The 15,447-nt window shown below is 33.9% G+C and overlaps 1 protein-coding gene across 1 annotated transcript in view; it reads left to right on the forward strand.

The window, feature by feature from the left end:
- RELCH (RAB11 binding and LisH domain, coiled-coil and HEAT repeat containing) overlaps positions 1 to 15,447 on the forward strand; it is a 123,764-nt gene that overhangs the window by 16,752 nt on the left and 91,565 nt on the right. The window contains exons 2-5 of the mRNA XM_060119141.1: positions 1,120 to 1,209; positions 9,599 to 9,670; positions 9,781 to 9,836; positions 9,941 to 10,054. Coding sequence (XP_059975124.1) covers positions 1,120 to 1,209; positions 9,599 to 9,670; positions 9,781 to 9,836; positions 9,941 to 10,054 — 332 coding nt within the window. The remainder of the gene's footprint in view (positions 1 to 1,119; positions 1,210 to 9,598; positions 9,671 to 9,780; positions 9,837 to 9,940; positions 10,055 to 15,447) is intronic.

A 15,447-nucleotide genomic window follows, 5' to 3' on the forward strand; every position in this document is an offset into this window, starting at 1 on the left:
ATATGTAGAATTTCACTTAGTTCACCTTAATAGGAATTTAAAGATAAGTGGTACATTGATAATGACATAGCTGTATTTGAAGAGTCAACCATTTCAATTATTGGCGTGTGCTAATTGTTTTAAAAGGAGGTGAGGGAACCCTACGTGGAGTTCAAATCTTTATTTCTATAACTTGCATTCATTTGTCCAGACTGTGCTTTCTAAACACAGACAATCTATTCCTTAGGGCAATATATAAACAGTAGACACTATGTAAGTAGCATGATTTAATAAAAAGAGTTGACCTAGCCTCTCATTTGTCCCTTCTTTGCATTAGCTAGCTAGATCTCCTTTAGTGAGTATCAGCATTGATTTCTTCCTTTAAGTGAGAATGTTTACATCGTGTTTTTCTGTTTAGGGACACTCCCCACTACCACCATGCACTTAAAACACAGAACTCTGAAACCCCTTCATTTGCCTTTTGCATCCCATATTACAAATTCAATAAATGAAGTCTTTGGGAATTATCTTGTTTACTTTCTTTTACTTAAACCCACATCCATTTCACTACCAGGACATGTTGGTTCTACATCAAAAAATAACCCAAATCTGACCACTTCTGACATTTCTACTGCCTCTATTCTAGGCCAGATCTGATCATCTGTCACCTACATGACGCTAATAGCCTCTTTTTTTTTAAATTTTTATTTTATATTGGAGTGTAGTTGATTTACATAGTAGCCTCTTAACTGGTCTCTCTACAAATCACTTTCCTTACAGCAGCCAAAATGATTTTCCAAAAATGTATGTGTTTTTGTTGTTTTCCATTGTACTTGCAATAAAATTCAAGCTGTTTGAAGTTTTGTTGTCCTTAGCTGGGCTTGCATTATATCCTGTGTGTCCGTTATTCAGGAGTTAGTTAGGGATCTGGGCAGGGAAACTTGAGTTACTTCAAAGCAGCTTAATTGGTATGAGCATTTTTACCTTACTGTTTTAATAGAACTCCTATATCTTAGAATCACAGTTTATTCACTGGGAAAAAAAATCATAGCTAATTGATTTCCAATCCCTTATTTTGGCAGTTAAATAAAAATCTGTTTAATTCTATTTTTTTTTTGTTGTTGTTGTTGTTTATTACAGATCGAGCTGGGAGCATCAGTACCCTTGATTCTTTAGACTTTGCAAGATATTCAGATGATGGTAACAGGGAAACGGATGAGAGAGTGGCAGGTGAGTAAGATTGTAAAGACAGATTTGGATTTTTTGAAATTCCAGAAATAATAAAATGACTTGAAGAATTCTTTCTATAATTTGGTACGTGAATATATTGATATAGTTATTATACAAAGTTATGTTACTAATTTATTGGCTGCAGGGAACATCCCAGCCCCCAACTGCTCTTTCCAGTGGTGCTCTGAATTTTTGGTTATGCACATCTACAATTTTCTGAGTTCTGCTTGTAGCCAGTAGTTTACAACCATGTAGCTATACAACTGGTTTAAAAGAGGTTTAAGTTAGCCATGGTTTAGTACAAAGTTAGTTGGTCATTGGCCTCCTCATTCCTTTGATCCTCCAAACCAGGGCTGAGTAATATTCATGTGTTATATACCAATACAGCTCTACTGATCATAAAAATTGGTTTAAATACTTCTATGCTGGTTGGTGAATAAAACTTTGCTTGGTTCCCTGGATGCTCCCTGGCCATCACCGCATCTCTCCAGAAACTTCTCTTGACTTGCCTGTGATCCAGAAAATAAAGGGTTAATGCTTGGTCCAGCAGGGACCTCCAGGACCTTGCCCATTCCAAAAAGAAGGCCAGCATCCTTATTAGTTGCTTGGTTTCTCATTCCAATCTCCTTCCCCTCTCCATCCTCCCACCATTTCTGCCTTTTAGGCATCACCACTGGATCTGTAGGGACTTCAGAAAACCAATTTGTACCCTCTGTGTTCTGCCCACATCAAATGAGGCCAGTTGGATTCTTCTGGGGGTCCACCCTGGGATTTACCAGCGTAGCAGCTCTGGCTCCTCAGGTGTCAAGTGACTGGTACCTTTCTGGTGCTTCAAGGCTGTGGCTGTCTGTTATTGACGTAATTTTCGAATGTCTTATTGGAATTGTAGTTTTCATAGGACGTTGACTCTGAGATAGATGGGAAGCAGACAGACATCAGTTAGATATTTTAATCCACCAGAATGGTGGGCACACCTGGCAGAGGAAGGATGCCACGTGGGACAGATGGGAGCCTGTGAGGGAAATATTTTTCTTCCATTTACTGGGACAAGTTTGTTAAAACCTACCAAATGTTTGCCTGTCATAGTCATTATGAATAAAAGTGAGTGCTATTTTTTATATAGCACTTGCTCCATTCTGAACACTGTTGAAATATATATTAACTCTTTGAGTTATAGAATTATCATCATCCTCCCCTCCCCAAGAAACTGAGGCACTCAGAGATTATTAAGACTTTAGTGGCAGAGCTAAGACTTGAACGCAGATAACCCAGCAGCAGAGCCCACAACTGACTGCATTGTATGCTACCTCTTAGCATGAAGGATGAAGTTTGACCTAGTTAAAATGACATTCCAATATGTGGTTTTCATTTATTACTCAAGAATAGAGCTATTGAATGTTTAAAAAAATCTCTCTTTCCCTAATCTCTTCCCTGAGTTAGGGGAAAAAATGATGTAATTGTTTTTAGCTCAACAGAGGCTAAGAGAGGATTCAGCAGTGAGAACAATAGCATTATCAATTGAATGGGGAAGTCATTGGAAGAGTTTAATGCAGCTCCATATATCAAGTCATGATTTAGTCATAAGCATTATTAATTGAAAGCTGTATCAAAAAAGAAATCACATCAGTACTGTCTGAAAATTAGCAAATCAAATGGGAATTATTTGAATAATTTTAGGACAAACTTATCCTACTAATTATATCATTTGTTAAGTGGCATTATGTTTTATTTAATTACATAGTAAATGTTAGCTATTCTGCGTTTTCTGTTACATGTTAAGTATTAAATGCATGGTATTTTGGTTTATTAGAGACTAACCAAATATATTTAGTTTTGTATATTGTATTGTTGTTCAGATGGTTATGTATTAGAAAATAACTTCTACCCAGAAACAGACCACATAATTATTTTCTTCCCTTTAATTTTTATTTGAAAACCTAAATTTTAGACTTAGTAAAATATAAGAGGTTCATCATTATTCTCAGTATTTAGGTATTTTAGTATTTCTAATTAGGGGGAACACTGATATAGAAGCAAGATGTTATAATTAAGCAAAATGTTATAACTAAGCATAACTAAGAGTGAATATTTTAAATATTTGGTAGTTTTGACCTTATATTTTTAATCTAAAGATTATACTCTTGTCTCTAAGTTTGGGGAGATAAAGTAATTTTTGCTTACTATATAATGCTAATGTATAAATATATGCTGTCTTGAGAAAGAAATACTATGTAGTGTCACTTATATATGGAGTCTAAAAAATAATACCAATGAATCTATATATCAGTGTAAAACAGAAACAGAGTTATAGACTAGAAAACAATCTTATGGTTCCCCAAAGGAGAGAGGGAGGAGAGGATGGGACAAATTAGGAGTATGGGATTAACAGATACAAACTACTCTACATAAAATAGATAAACAACAATAGATACACAAACAATAGATAAATAATGCCCTCTGTAGCACAGGGCATTATACCTAATATCTTGTAATAACCTGTAACGAAATATAATCTACAAAAAAAATCGAATGACTATGCTGTACACCTGAAGCTCAAGACAATATTGTAAATCAACTATACTTCAGTGTAAATGAGTGACTGAATGCGGTCTTCCATCTTCATTGGAAAAGGGAAGGAAATGTATGTTATTCCAAGAGAATGGCATTTAGACTTTTAGTGCTCTCGTGCCATCGCCTGTTATTGAACCAAATGTGTGATACGTGGATGAAAATTTCAATTAATCACAATTCCCATTTACAAAAAGATTTTTGGCTCTTTGCTAACCATTGCTAGTAACTTAGAACCTAATCGAAAAATGAATAATCCAGAAAAGATAATTATCCTGCCATCTATCATTGGATCACATGTAAACCTCACTGAGAAAGAATAAAAATCTCTTTTATTTTCGTACACCAGTCTTGGGCAGAAGGAGATTATAGATAATACAGGTATTGAGTCTACTGCCCCACAATGCAAATGTAGGGTCTGCTCCAGCCTTTAATAAGCTGTTGCTGTTTATGAGACATATATATACTACTACATGTGGGTTCAGCATCATTCTTATCATCTTTTCCCTAAATTTAAAAATCTGGTTATTTTTTCAAGTCTGTACAGTTGTTCCTTTAAAGAGGAAAAGATCTCTAAATGGACAAATGTTTATTGAGCACCTGCTCTGTGCCAGGCACTGTTCCGGTTGCTTTATATAAAATACTTATTTAACCTTGTTAACAATCCTTCAAAATAGGTCATGATATCCTTATTTTATAGATCAGAAAACTGAGAAGTTTACCAAGATTGAAAAATTTTCCCAGTAGCCTCCATATGGTTAAAGGGCAAAATCAGGATGTGAACGTATAGGTTTTTATTCCAGGGCTCACGATGTATCTTTAAGTACCAGGCTGGAGCTTTGACTCATTTGTACATTCATGTGGATAGCAGAATCTTATCTTTCCCATACAAGACTGTTTCAACGTAGTCATTTTCTTTCCAAAAAAGTAAAATTTCAAAAGCATTTCATTTCCAATATTTTCCACTGCTGAATTTAGTAGACACCAAACCAAAATGAGCTTAATTTAACTGACTTTTTAGTAAAAAGCCTTTCTATATGTTATTAAACAAAGCTGTACAGTGTACATACAGTGTAGCTGTTAAATTTTCAAGTTTTCTTCAAGATAGCAACGGACATCTATGTTCTAAATATTGGGATTGCCATTCTTTAGTTAGACATTTTGAGCATCTGCTATGTATTAGGTATTATGTTAGGCGCTAGATACAGAAGCATGAAATAGACAAGAGTTTCTGCCCTCAAGGAATTTGTACTAAAACCTGTCTATATCTGTAATACAAATAAATGTTCAGTACTTTGGAACTAGTGATAAGGAACTTGTTGATTTTAGAACCATCTGTATCCCTGACTCAGGTTCACTTGATCCATCTTTTAGCATCAAAGTCTCTGACTTTATTTGTTCTCATACCTCTACCTGTTACTGTATTACTTCTCTAGTTCATACCTTAATTTTTGTATTGGGATCTAGAGAACTGCAGAAACTGTTCTTTCTAATTTGCAGGGAAAGACACTACTGAATGCTGGTAAGATCACTGATGTTTAGGTTTATTAGATATGGCATCAAGTACTAGAATGCCCATTCAGACAACTAACATTTGTTGAGTCCTCTATATTCAAGGTATTACACTGTTCTGGGAACAATAAACATCAAAGTAGACATATGAAGCCTTTTTAAGCCTATGTAATCTAGTAAACATTCTAAAATGAAATTCAAATTTTTGCCTGTGGGATAACCTGGCCTTACCCCCTGGGTAAGAAGCATCATCAGTAGCCCTCTCATTCCTTAGCTGTTGGGCTGCAGCGTACATATTCAGCTTTATCAGGATTAAATAAGCCTATCTGTCTTATTATAATATATTTTTCCTCAGTACAAATACCTTTACTTCCTGTTTGCAGTACTTTTCATTTTTCTTATTTTCAACTTTACTTAAATCTTATTTATGGTTTTGTATTATTTAAAATAGGATAGATGCTCCAACAAGGCTTTTAAGGGCAACAAGCCTTTGATATGAGTTGTAAATTGCTAAAATTTATATAAGTCATAAAGGTCTGAACTAGGACAATTGCAGAGACAATTGAGATGAATGGATATTTAGGATTCAAGGGCTGGAATCATTATAGCTTGACATTGAATTAATGTGGGAGTAAGGGCAAGAGGTAAGTGAAGAGTAATCTCCAGGTTTCTTATTTGGGCATCTGGGTAGACAGTGGTGCCCTTAATGAAGAGATACTGCAGGAAGAGGGAAGGCAGATTTGAGAGGAAGATGATGAAGTTCATTTAGATAGGATCAAATCCAAAGTTTATGAGACATTCAAGTGGGCATGTCCAGGTGATAAACAGGTAGCCCTGTTTATCTTGGGGAAGAAGTTTAAAGATTTCTGAATCTTAAGAGTACTGGTGAGAGTAAAACTGTAAGAGTGAAAAATGTTTATCATCCCAGTATATAGAGTAAGAAAAGGACCAGGGAGGACACTCTGGGAAACACCAACTTTGAGTTGAATGATAGAGGAACCTGTAAGAGAACCTGAGCAGGAGGAACAATAATGGGAAGAATTTTCTTCTTTTAAAGTTTAAGGAGGAGGAATTTTTTCGCCCTCAGAAGAATATAGAAAACTAAATGTCTACAAACCATGGAGACTGCATCTTGCTTCCGTTCATTTATTTCTCACTATTTGCTAAGTCATGTGTAACAATCCTCTACCTTTCTTAGGTCTGTAGTAGGCAGGAAGCATTCTCTAAACCCAGAAGGAGTGGTGATGGTACTGTCTGGGGAATTTTGTATTATTTTAGGAATATATTTTTATTCTAACTCATATTCTTATGAGAATTTTCCTCTTTTCCTAGAACCTTTCCTGGGATAATAAAATAAGTATTAAGGATGGGGAAGTGGTATTTTATTATGAAGTAAAATCACCTTACCTTATATTCAGGGGAAAAGAAATCCAAGAAATTCTGACTTGAAAGAAGACAATTTCATGTCTACTATGAGATGGCAAGGTCCTCGACTCAGCCCTAATGATATGAACTCTTCACTAGTGAAGAAAAATGGGAATGAAAAATACTTTACTCTGATCAGTATTATAGTAAAGATCTAAAATATGTATTATTTTGAGTTTTGTGCCAAAAGAACTAAGACTAACAAATATTTCAAGATAATATTAGTAATATATTTAGTTGGGGCAACAAAGAATCAATATTTCTTTCTGCTTTGAAATTTAACACTGCACCTTTGGTGTCTTGACATGGTCAATTGTATATATCCCTAGTCACGAGCACCTGATCTTGAAGCTCTCAAGTACCCCTGATATAATGCCAGTATTATCCAACCCTATTTAGGAAATAACTATTTCAACTAATCTAGAATTGCTTAGTCATTAAATGTTTTGGTAAGATTGTAATATGCAGTATTAGAATATACCTATGTCTTTGCGATTACTTTAGTTCCAATAAAATTGCATTCAACAGGGTTGGGCTAGTGGAGGGTTGGGATAGTGGAGTGAGCAGGCTGGTTGGTTCCTACAGTGTTTTTAAAAAAGTGTACTTCTTCAAACATTTTTATGAAGAATTATAATATTTGAAAAATACTTGGAGGTTGCTTGGTACAATGTATCTCTTCACAGGATAATAAATTTTGAGATTTAAGCCAATATTTTTTTAATGAAGAGGTGACAAATTTATATATGTGTAAATATAGCTGTTCAGACCTTTCTTGTGAAACTTTCTCACATAACTTCAAATACTTGATCATACTGAGCCTTTATAGAGATGTGCTATGGCTTCAAAGATATGCCTTTGTCTTTTAAAGTCTATATTGTATATTAAGAAACATGCAGCAGAGTGAATTCATTTTGATAAGCACTGTCTTTTCAGAGCATTGGTACCTTTTAATGACATTTGGCAATGTATGTGTAGATGTGCATAAAAATATAAATTCTTGCCGTCTGACATGGGTTTTTCTGGCTTTCTGTGCCTTGATCATTTAGTGTTTTGCTCTTGGTCACCTAAACTTTCACCAGTTGAATTTGAGTTTTTTTCACAGTTTGTGTTTTAACCAGTTATTTATTTATTTTTTTTTTCATATTTCTTTCATTCTGGTGCAGGGCATTTCTGATCTGCAATTGTTCTGTAATATGTTAGTAAATTGTAAGTGATACTGGAAGCATAATGTGTATACTCATTTTGCTTGTGGTATAGTTAAGTGCTTTTAAATCAAAGTAAATTACCTAAAGTTTTGAAATAAAAAGAAAAGTAAACCCATTCTGTACTTACCTAATACACTGAATGTGTGCAGTCTGACTTTAAACACAAACTCTAAGAGTTTCCAGAAGTGTTAAGTTTTAGGAAATGTTTTAACTTTGTTGCACAGAAATATTTGCAGATCAGCATTGCTGACTACCAAAAAAGAAATAGTCACATACATGTCATCTGATTTTTAGTTGTGCTTCCATGTTGCTGCAGGGAAATTCTGTGCATCAAAATAATTGGCTTTAATGTACTAGATGTGATTCAGTTACATCTTAAGTTTTTAATGAAAATATGCAAACTGAGTGAATTCTATTTTTTCCATATATTTTTATAGCTTTGTTGTCTCTGATAGCATTTCATTTGCCATCTTCTTTATTCTGTTTATTAGTCAATGAGGAAAAAATGCATCTTTAAACTTAAATTTGCTAATTTTTATGCAGAACTATTTAAATTATAATTTTTTTAAATATACAGTTGTGACAAAGATCACTTAATTTTCTCAGAGCTTTACTTCACAGAAATGGCTTTTTTTCCCCACATCTAAGCTTGCTTTTTCTTCAGAGCAGTATTTATATATTTTAAAGAAAATTCCCAGCAAAGACACATATAGTTAAATCTTGCTCATGATGAAATATTTGAAAGAGCTCATTAAAATGTCTCCTCAGTATTCATGTTTATCTTATAATCAGACTCTGTGGTAATAGGAGAAATCTTTAAGTTTCATTAGTACCTCTTACTATGAACAAATATCTATTCGAAGAGTTGTCAGAAACTTTGAAATTCTACTTAAATTTACTCAGTATCCTTAGATTACCACACTTGTAGAATTGTACTCAATCATTTGCTTTAGAATGATCTTAATTATAAGTTAAAAGACAAACTATTTGTATCCTTTGGCTTTAAATGAAACCTAAAATAAACCCCTCAGAACTTTTTTTAGATATGTATTTAACATATCTTTGCTTGTTTATAGAAGACATACTTGTTTGTAGAAAAATTGATAGGCATCCCACATTTGTTAAATATTTAAACCCTGTTCTTTCAACATCTTAATGAAGGACTATATTCACTAATGTTTCTGTATGTTGATTTATAACATTATTTTAGATAATGCATTTTAAAATACCTTTTTTTTAATCCTAAGATTTTCTTTAAGTGTATTTGCTAGGACTTCATCTAATTTTTGTCTTTTCCCCTAAAATTATGTCACCTGAAAACATTCCATTACATTTCTAGACTGAGTGAAATACAACCACCTAAATTACTTAAGATTTTTATTTACCTAAAGAAGAGTATGCCATAGATTTTATTTTTAAATAGAGCTATTCCTTGTCAGACAGCTGGAACATTTGATCAGTAGTCCCCTGTATTCTAAAACTATGGAAAACATTCACCAGTTTGCTTGCAAATCAACTCTGCTGCATGCGTTCACAAGTTTCATAAAGATTGCATGCTTTCTGTTTTCAATACAAATTGTATTTTTTTTTCATACCCATCCTTGCTTTTTATTTTTTTATTTTTGTTTCCCTTTTCTTGGTTGGATGCCTGTGTGTGTTTATTCCAAATCCCTGTCCAGTCCTGGAGTTTGAACTACGGAAAGCCAAGGAGACCATTCAGGCCCTCCGAGCCAACCTGACAAAGGCTGCAGGTGGTGTACATAAACTTTTTTGAGACTTTTTCTACTTTGACAATGTAGAAGTAGCTGAGATATTTTCTAATGTAAAATAGTAAAATATTATTCATATTTTCTTCCACCAGAACACGAAGTTCCTTTACAGGAACGAAAAAATTACAAATCAAGTCCTGAAATTCAGGTGGGTGAATGACAGATCTAAAAGTATCTTCCATATGAAATGGTAGCACAAGTATTGAAGGAAGAAGACTTACAGTATTGTATCTGTCTTTTACTTATCTCTAGGAGCCAATCAAACCTCTTGAAAAGAGAGCTCTAAACTTCTTAGTCAATGAATTTTTATTGAAGAATAACTACAAGCTGACATCAATAACCTTTTCAGATGAAAATGATGATCAGGTACAATTTCTTTTCATTTTTTTTTAATAAGGGATGATTTGTTTCCTTTTTAATTTATAATATACTTATTTTCCCTTTTATCTAGTTTCTTTAGTTTTTTAAAAAGTTATACATATTGTAAAATTCCATAAGGCTTCCCAGTCTAGTATTCTGTTGGCTTATAGATTTCCTCTTTTTACATAAAGACTTCTCATTCTTTCCAGGGAGCTTTTTACAACTCCCCTATAACTATGTGATCTACTCATATTTCCATGTATTTATCAAATGTGCTTTCTTTTTTAACTTTAAAACATTTACTTAGTAGTACAGATTAATGTGTACTTGTAAATTCAGTTTAACTAAAACCTCTTCAGTAACACTATAATAATTAAGATGGGGCCTCCCTGGTGGCGCAGTGGTTGAGGGTCCGCCTGCCGATGCAGGGGACACGGGTTCGTGCCCCGATCCCGGAGGATCCCACATGCCGCGGAGCGGCTGGGCCCGCGAGCCATGGCCGCGGGGCCTGTGTGTCCGGAGCCTGTGCTCCGCAACGGGAGAGGCCGCAGCAGTGAGAGGCCCGCGTACAGCAAAAAAAAAAAAAAAAAAAAAAAAAAAAAAATAATTAAGATGATAGATAACAGCAACTAAGAGAAAATATTTTTAATAAGAGAATATAAGTTGTGTCTCTGAATAGGAGCCAATCTTAGAACCTCATTATTTTACTGATAAAATCTTATAGGGGGGCTTCCCTGGTGGCGCAGCGGTTGAGAATCTGCCTGCTAATGCAGGGGACACGGGTTCGAGCCCTGGTCTGGGAGGATCCCACGTGCCACGGAGCAACTGGGCCCGTGAGCCACAATTACTGAGCCTGCGCGTCTGGAGCCTGTGCTCCGCAACAAGAGAGGCCGTGATAGTGAGAGGCCCGCGCACCGCCATGAAGAGTGGCCCCCGCTTGCCACAACTAGAGAAAGCCCTCGCACAGAAACAGACCCAACACAGCAAAAATAAATTAATTAATTAATAAACTCCTACCCCCAACATCTTAAAAAATAATAAAAAAACCCAAAGATAATAAATACTCAAAACACATCACTTCATAATTATAAAAAAAATCTTATAGGAAAAGAAATGATGCTTTGTTTAGTGTTATCTCCTAACTCTGGAATATTTTGACTTCTTAGTGCAAGTAGGTCAGTTTGAATCTTGTACCTTAGTAAAGTAAATACCAAGGAGTGTATTGTATAGAAATCAGGAGGCTATCATTTTAAATCAGGTATATCCCATTGGTCCATAAACTATCCCATGGATCATTTAGCAAAAATAGAAGTAGCAAAAATAGAAGTTCTCTAAGGAAGATAGCAGTACAGTTACTCCCTCAGTTACTGTAATGTATTTGGCAAAAACTAAATTTAATAAACTATATAGTTATTCTTTATTAAATGGTAGTTTTACTCAACTATATAAAAGATATTAAACTAATATTTACCTAATATAAATAATGTTATAATATACTATGATAATATTTCAGGTTAATCATGTTTTATCACAAACTTAGGTTAATGATCAACTAAACAATGAATAAGAAATATGTTGAATATATGAGAAACATTGAGAGGCCAAAAAGAAGGCAGAAAAAGAAGAAAAAGGGAACAAAGAATAGATGGCACACACAGAAAACAATAGCAAGATGGCAGATTTAAAACCAGCCATATCAATACTCACTTTAAATATAAAGGATCTATCCTTCTAATTAAAAGGCAGAAATTACTGGAGATTTCAAGCTGGCTCTCTCAATAATTGATAGAATAAGGTAATAGAAAATCATTTAAGATATAGAACACTTGTGCTATGCTGTCAACTAACTTGACATAAGTAGAATTTATAAAACTTCATCTTTCAGTAGCTGAATACATGTTTTCAAATACATATGGGTCACTTATCAAAATAGATCATATTATATCTATTAAATAGATGTAGGTGATAAAGCAAGTCAGTATTTAAGAGGATTTTAAATATTTCCAAATAACACATAAGTTAAAGAAGAAATCAAAAGGGAAATTATGAAATAATTTGAACTGAATGAAGATGAAAGCAAAACCATCAAAATTTGAAGGATGTAGCTAAAGCTACAGGAAAGTTTATGACACCAAAATGTTTATAATAGAAAAGAAGGAAGATTTCAAATTGATGAAAATCAGCTTCTACTTTAAGAAACTAGAAAAAGAAAACTAAGCAAAGCCCAAAGTAAGCAGAAGAAAGGAAATATTAAAAATGAGAGTGTAAATCAATGATATAGGCAACAGAAAACAATAGAGAAAAGCTAATAAAATTAAAAACTGAGTTTTTGAGGTTAATGAAATTGGAAAACCTCTAGCCTGACTGATTAGGAAAAAGAGAGAAGAAGCAAATTATCAAAATCTGGAATGAGCAAGGTTATATCACTATAAATTTTACTTATTATATATTTTTTAAATATATACCACTGGACTTCTTTTCTTTTTTTAAATATTTATTTATTTATTTGCTTATTTGTCTGCACTGGGTCTTTAGTTGCAGCACGCGGAACCTTCGTTGTCATGTGCGGGCTCTTAGTTGTGGCATGTGGGATCTAGTTCCCTAACCAGGGAACAAACCCGGGACCCCTGCATTGGGAGCGCAGAGTCTTAACCACTGGACCACCAGGGAAGTCCCTAAATTTTACTCAAAAGGATAGAATGGGAATGTTATGAGCAACTTTACTTGAAAGAAGACAATTGCCAAAGCTAAAATAGATTTGAAGAACTTTGTATTTATTAAAGAAACTGAATTTGTACTTAAAAACCTTCCGACAAAGAAAACTCTAGGTCTAGATAACTTCACTTGTAAAATCTACCAGGCATTTAAGGAAGAAGTAATACCACTTCTCCACACAAACTCTTCTAGAAACTGAAGAGAAGGGAATACTTCCAAACCCATTCTATGAGACCAGAATAATTCTGATATCAAAGTCAGATAAGAAACATTGCAAACAGAGAAAATACAGGGTCAGTTTCCTTGTGAATTGGATGCAGAAATTCTATATAATTCTATATTTTACTGTATCAAATCCAACAATATGTAAAAATGCTAATACATCATGACCAAATGGTTTAGCCAAGGAATGCAAGGTTGATTTAATCCAAAAATCAGTCATTGTAATTCACCATTTTAAGAAACTTTTTAAAAGAGAAGAAAATCATATCTCAGAAGAAAGCATTTGACATAACATGCATTTCCCATAAAAACTTTAAAGAAATTAGGAATTATGAGGAATTTCCTCAATCTCATAAAAGGTATTTACAGAAAAACTACCACTAACATCATGCTTAATGATAAAAGATAAGGAATAAAACAAGGATCTCTGTTCTCACTACTTCTACTGAACATCACACTGAATATTCTAGCCAACACAAGGCAAGAAAAAGAAATAAAAGGCACACATTTTGGAAAAGAAGAAATAAAACTCTAAATTTACTGGTAACATGATTGTATATGTAGAAAATCCTGTGGACTACATAAACAAATTACTATAGGGACTTCCTGGCAGTCCAGTGGTTAAGACTCCACACTTCCACTTCGGGGGGTGTGGGTTCGATCCCTGCTCGGGGAACTAAGATGCTGCATGCCATGTGGCACGGCCAAAAATAAAAAAGGTACTATAGCTAATACATGATATTAGCAAAGTTGTAAGATACAAGATCAGTAAACAAAAGTGAATCATATTTCTGTATGCTAGCAGCAAATAAACATTGAACTTTTAAAGATACCATTTACAAAAGTATCAAAAAATAGGAAATACTTAGGGATAAATCTGATAAAGGATTATACACTGAAAACTATTATACATGCTGAGAGAAAGTAAAGAAGATATAAGTGAAGAGATATATTGTGCTCATAAATCAGAAGATTCAATATTGTCAAAGTGTCAGTTTCAGCAAATTGATTTGTGTTTTCAGTGCAATCCCAGTCAAAATCTCACCAGCGTTTTTTTGTAGAGATTAATTAGTTTATTCCAAAATTCATATGGAAATAACATAGTGTAGCCAAAACAACTTTAATAAAGAAGAACAAAATTGGGGGACTTCAGCTACCTGACTTCAAGATATTGTAGTTTAGACAGTATCTTATTGGCATAAAGGTAGACAAATAGATCAATAGAACATAATAGAGAGTCAAGAGATTAATTTATGCATAGATGATCTTTTGATGTCTGACAGAATGCAAAGTAAATTTCATTCAGAAAGGACAGTCTTTTTTATAATTGGTACTGGAACATTTTGATATCTATAGACCTCCAAAAATGAATTTTAAAGCATACCTCACACCATCTACAAAAATTAATTCAAATGGATCATAGCTTAACTTCTAAAACCATAAGGCTCCTAGAAGAAAACATGGAAAAAATTCATTGCAACCTTGGAAGGTGGGCCAAGATTTCTTATATATGACACCAAAAGTATGGTGTTCTTCAGCAAAATTGTTCTCATCAGAATCAATAACTTCTGCTCTTCGAGAGCCACTCTAAGCAAATGAAAAGTTAAGCCATAGATTGGGTGAAATATTCGCAATATATATGATAAAGGACTTTATCCAGAATGTTTAAAGAACTCTCTAAACTGAATAATAAGAAAACAGCCCAATTTTTAAAAGCATGGACAAAAAAATTTAAACAGATACTTCAACAGAGAACATATATGGATAGCAAATAAGCACATGAAAAAGGTGCTCAGCATCTTTAGTCATTAGGGAAATACAAATTAAGTCACAATGAGAATACCATAACACTTAATAGGATGTCTGAGACTGTACCAAGTCTTGGCAGAGATGTGGAGTAACTAGAAATCTCATCTTTGCTAGTGAGAATGCAAAATGGTACAGTCACTTTGGAACACTTTTTGGCAGTTTCTTTAAAAAGTTAAAACCTTCACCAACTATATGACCTGGTCATTCCATTCATGGATATTAAAATCCAAGAGAAATGAAAGCATATGTTCATGCAAAGACTCCTACACAATGTTCACAGCAGCTTTATTTATGGTAGCTAAAATCAGGGAAACAACCCAAATATACAAGAGCAGGCAGTTGAATAAAAAGTTTTAATATATCCTTATAGTAGAATACTACACAGCAACAAAAAGGAATGAACTGCTGACAGATACAGCAACACAGATCAGTCTGAAAATCCTTAATCATTAATTTGGGTGAAAAAAAACAAATAATAGTACTTGCTGTATGAATTTATTAAAAAAAATTCTAAGAAATGTAAACTATTATACAGTGACAGAAAACAGATCAGTATTTGCCTAGGAACAGGGAACATGTGAGGAATAAGAGGGAAGGATTACAAAGGGGCCAAGAAAACTTTTGGGAGTGAACAAGTTCATCTTGTTGATTGT

This window comes from Mesoplodon densirostris, chromosome 15 (assembly GCF_025265405.1).
Source record: "Mesoplodon densirostris isolate mMesDen1 chromosome 15, mMesDen1 primary haplotype, whole genome shotgun sequence".
Taxonomy (NCBI): domain Eukaryota; kingdom Metazoa; phylum Chordata; class Mammalia; order Artiodactyla; family Ziphiidae; genus Mesoplodon; species Mesoplodon densirostris.